The sequence below is a fragment of the Pterocles gutturalis genome, unplaced genomic scaffold (genome assembly GCF_000699245.1).
Source record: "Pterocles gutturalis isolate BGI_N339 unplaced genomic scaffold, ASM69924v1 scaffold16105, whole genome shotgun sequence".
Taxonomy (NCBI): Eukaryota; Metazoa; Chordata; class Aves; order Pterocliformes; family Pteroclidae; genus Pterocles; species Pterocles gutturalis.
Window position 1 is genome coordinate 1 of NW_010138527.1, and position 3,961 is coordinate 3,961.

The following is a 3,961-nucleotide window of genomic DNA, read 5'->3' on the forward strand; positions in this document are numbered from 1 at the left end:
TTTTTTTCACTCCACAGTTTGCTTGTTTTGTAAAGTTTCTTTTCAAATTTGGTGCGTATCTCACCAATGTGAGGACATTTTAATATCTCCCTTTATATATTATATAGAATATTTATAGATTTTTCATAATTTGTTCTCTCTTTTATTTTTTATTTATTTATTTTTTTAAATTTTATTTTGTTTCAAAGACAGTCTGAATAAAAATAGCTGCTGTGGATTTCTTTTGGTCCAGTTAGTGTGTTAAGTCACGAGTTGTGTGAGGACTCAGGACTTTTGCTGGGCAGAGACACCCTTCCAGTAGTCTAAGATGTCGTGAAGATCCTCGTCTTTGGCAAACTGGACCTTTTTGCGTAGGGCATGGCCGGCTGCCATATATTCCTCCTCATCTTTGTGCCGCTTGCGGTTGATTTTGAAGCGCTCCCAGATGCTGTGCGATGGTTTGCAGGTGTACTCTGGGCTGGAGGTGTAGCTCAGGTTGTGATACTGAGGTGAGAGCTGGGAATAGGCCAGGTCTCTGGGGCGAGGACGGGTCAGAGGCTCCAGGATGGAGGGCTTTCGCCCTGCCATGCTGTCGTGCTGCTCGCCTTGGTGCGAGCCGGGGTACGAGTGCCGGTGTTCGCTGTACTGACGGATCTTCTCCGCCTCTGCCCGCAGGATGGCTGCGGCCGGTGTCACAGTGAGAATGGTGTCAGTGGTGGGGGATGTCTTCTCAATGTATTTGGCTTCTGATTTGTGGCCCGATCCCTCGGAGCGGTAGGACCTAGGGCTCCGTATGGAGCCACTGGAAGAGGTGCTGGAGCGTTTGGGGGCTGCCTCCATGCTGTGGTGCCGCTGGAGAGGGTGGTTGTAGCTTTCCTTGTAGATGGGGGAGAGGAATCCGTGTTTGCTGGGGATCTGCTCTGACAAGAGCACCAGCTGAGGCTCCACTGTGGAGACTGCCCCCGATTTCACCCCTTGGAAGGAGGTGGACTCAGACTTCAAGGCATCGATGCAGTTGTTGATGATCTGGTTCACCTTGTCCACCTCCTTGGCAATGGTGGAGATCTCAGCCACAGAGCTCTGGGTGTCCGGTGGAAGGGACAGCTCGCAGTCTCGCCTCTCAGGCTGCTCACCCGTCCTCACCTCCATGTAGTTGCCCTTGGTGGCCTTGGGGGTCTCGCTGCTGTCAATCAGCTTGTACTGCTCGACCTCACCAGCAGAAGGCAGGTAGGGGATGCGGGTCACCGTCTCCCCACCCAGTATCTGCCCCTGGGACAGCTGGGTGATGCTGGTGGTCTCCATTTCTGGCCCATATTTGAGCTCGATGATGGTCTTCTTCATGCTGCCGGCAGCCTTTTTGTGCTTCTCCTCCTGCTGGCGCCTCTTCCGGAGACAGTAATATACAACACCCAGGACAATCACCATGCCAAAGAGACAGCCCAGGATTGTCATGATGTAATGGGTGGCAGTGGAAGGGGTGGGCACCGGCTCCTTGCGGTTGGGTCTGGTGGGTGTGATGGTGACACAGGTGTGGTTGTACTTGGAGTATTGGTGGACAGAGACTACACAGTAGGTGTAATCTCTTTGTGCTACTAGGTTGCTCACGGTGATGTTCTCCTCCTTCTTCCTGAGCTTGGTAATCATGGAGGAGAAGCCGTTTTCGAACTGGGAGAGGATGTACATCTTGCTGAAGGGGTAGGGGATCTGCACGGTGAGGACAGCCGAGTTGTGGTTGAGGTGCTTCACCTGGATGTTGGGGCGCACCTCGGTCTCGCCAAGGGGTGTGAAGAGGGGGAACTGCGGGGTCGTGCCATCACCAGAGGAGCACTCCTCCTCAGAGCAGGGGCTTTCGGAGGGCGCTGTGGTCACCTGGTACCTGGGAGGGATAAAACGAGGGATCACAGTGTAGGAGCCGCCGGTGCAAAGGGAAGAGAGCATGCTCAGAGCATTGCGGTAGCCAGTCCGGCCTTGGCCTAACAAGTAGTAGCCCGTGTAGTCGGGTGGGGAGTCGCACTGCATCCGGTCATACGTGCGCGTCATGTTGGTGAAAGCCTCCAGCCATTGCAGGAAGCCAAGGAGCTCGCAGGAGCAGTAGAAGGGGTTACTGTAGAGTTCACAGGCAGAGAGCTTGTTTAGGCCCCGAAAAGTGTTGCTGTCGAGTCTCTGGATCCTGTTCATGGACAGGTCAATGTTCACGATGTTGGGACACTCCCAGAAGGCATTGGGGGTGACAGACTCGATGAGGTTGGCCTGGAGATAGAGGTACTCCAGCTTCCCCAGGCCCCGGAGGATGCCCTCGGTGAGGTTCCTCAGTCGGTTATAACCCAGCTGCAGCACCTGGAGGTTGAACTGTCCTGAAAAGGCACCGTCCTCGATGTAGGAGATCTCGTTCTTCGTCAGGTTGAGGTATGTCAGGTTGCCGAAGCGGCTGAGCGAGGCGTAATGCACGCTCTTGATCTTGTTGTCATTCAGCCGCAAGTCCACGATGGTGCTGTTGATTTGCTGGGGGATGGACTCGTAGGGGGGCTGGTTTTGGCTGCAGATGGCCAACCAAACAAAGCCCTTGTCCCCCTCGATGAGCCAGCAGTCTGCCCGCACCCCACCAGCGTGCAGGAGAGAGACGGCTGCCACGCACATGCAGAGGGCTGACGTCGCGTCCCACCGGCGACCTGCCATCTGGAAGGGTGGCGCAGAGAAGGGGTTCCTGGTCTGCCGGTACTGGGGAGCGGGATGGGGACTGGGAAGACGTGGGCTAGTGTTTCTCCAGCAGCTTTGCTCGCTTCTCCCTTCTCCTCATGGCTTGGAGATGGGGGGGAAGCGTCTGTGGAGGAAGTGGACCTCGGTGCCCACAATACTTGGTAGCCACCGGCCAGGGGCTACTACCAAGGCCTGGGTGGCTGAGGCTGGTCCCACATCACCAGGTCTCTGGCATCTTAGGGAGGGAGTCATGAAGTTAGGTGCCCGTGTGGAGGAGTCCCTTTGGCTTAGAGACAAGCCTTCCTCTCACTTTTTTATAGTACATCTCCTTGTTTTCTTTTTGCTGCCCATCACGACACTGGTCCCCATCTCCATGTGCTTCCGTGGGTCTGGCTGTTCCAGCTCGGTCCCTCGGCTCACCTGCACAAAACAAAACACAAGTACAAATTAAACACAAAGCAAAGACAGCGTTTCGAGATACTGGAGATGTGTCCATCTACCCTCTTAATGTCAGTCACTTGCCTTCTAAATCTGGCTACCACCGTTCCAGAAGCCGTTGGTTTATTTGCGTGCTGCCACCTGCAGCACTTGGCAGCACGAGGGAAGGTGGTCACTGACCATGGAGGTCATCCTCTGAGCCCGTTGTCCAGCATCACATTATTGTCCAGCATCACATTATAGGCAGGCGAGAGACCAACGCACATCCAGGGCACTGTTCGTCTGACCTATTTAGGTGTCTACCTTCGGAGGAGAGGAGTGATGCCCCAGAAGTGTCTGTTCCTCTCCGCGGAGAGCAGATGAAGTCTAGACAACTCGCTCTGATGTAGATTTGATGCTGCAGCGTTTTGCTGAGGGGAATCCTAACTGTCTCGCGTGCTGGTGTGCACAGCAGCGGTGCCCACAGAGGGGGATGCTGACTGAGGACATCGTGTCTCTCTGACTGCATCGCTGTGTAGTGTCTCAGATAAAGCCCAGCATCAAGCACCTGTCCTGTTTCTGGGAACCTGAGCAGTAGTTTCAGGGCACTCTGACCACAAAACTTGCTAGCTTGATTGTCCACTATCCGATGTCCTTGTCTGTGGTTGAGGCTTGCTGCCTGTCTCCAAGAACTCTCTTTCCATTCTGGGTGAAATGATGCAGAGGTGGGGAGGATGCTCAACCATCCAGTGACATAACAGAGTATTTGCAGAAGATGGGACAAGGTTTTCCCTCCCCAGCCAGAAACAGCTGCTTGAAGACCAGGAAGAGTCTTTACTAGAGACAAACCTATGTGTCTGCCAGCAGC

At 54.2% G+C, this 3,961-nt stretch overlaps 1 protein-coding gene across 1 annotated transcript; it reads right to left on the reverse strand.

The window, feature by feature from the left end:
• Positions 1–217: 217 nt before the first annotated feature.
• On the reverse strand, positions 218–2,655 carry ELFN1 (extracellular leucine-rich repeat and fibronectin type III domain containing 1). The gene has a single exon (XM_010083041.1). It carries the CDS (start codon positions 2,653–2,655, stop codon positions 265–267), a length of 2,391 nt encoding a protein of 796 aa, XP_010081343.1. The 3' UTR covers positions 218–264.
• Between the last annotated feature and the right edge of the window lie 1,306 nt (positions 2,656–3,961).

Coding starts and splice junctions, on each gene's coding strand:
- ELFN1 (XM_010083041.1), bottom strand. CDS start 2,655: ATGGCAGGTCGCCGGTGGGACGCGACGTCAGCCCTCTGCATGTGCGTG.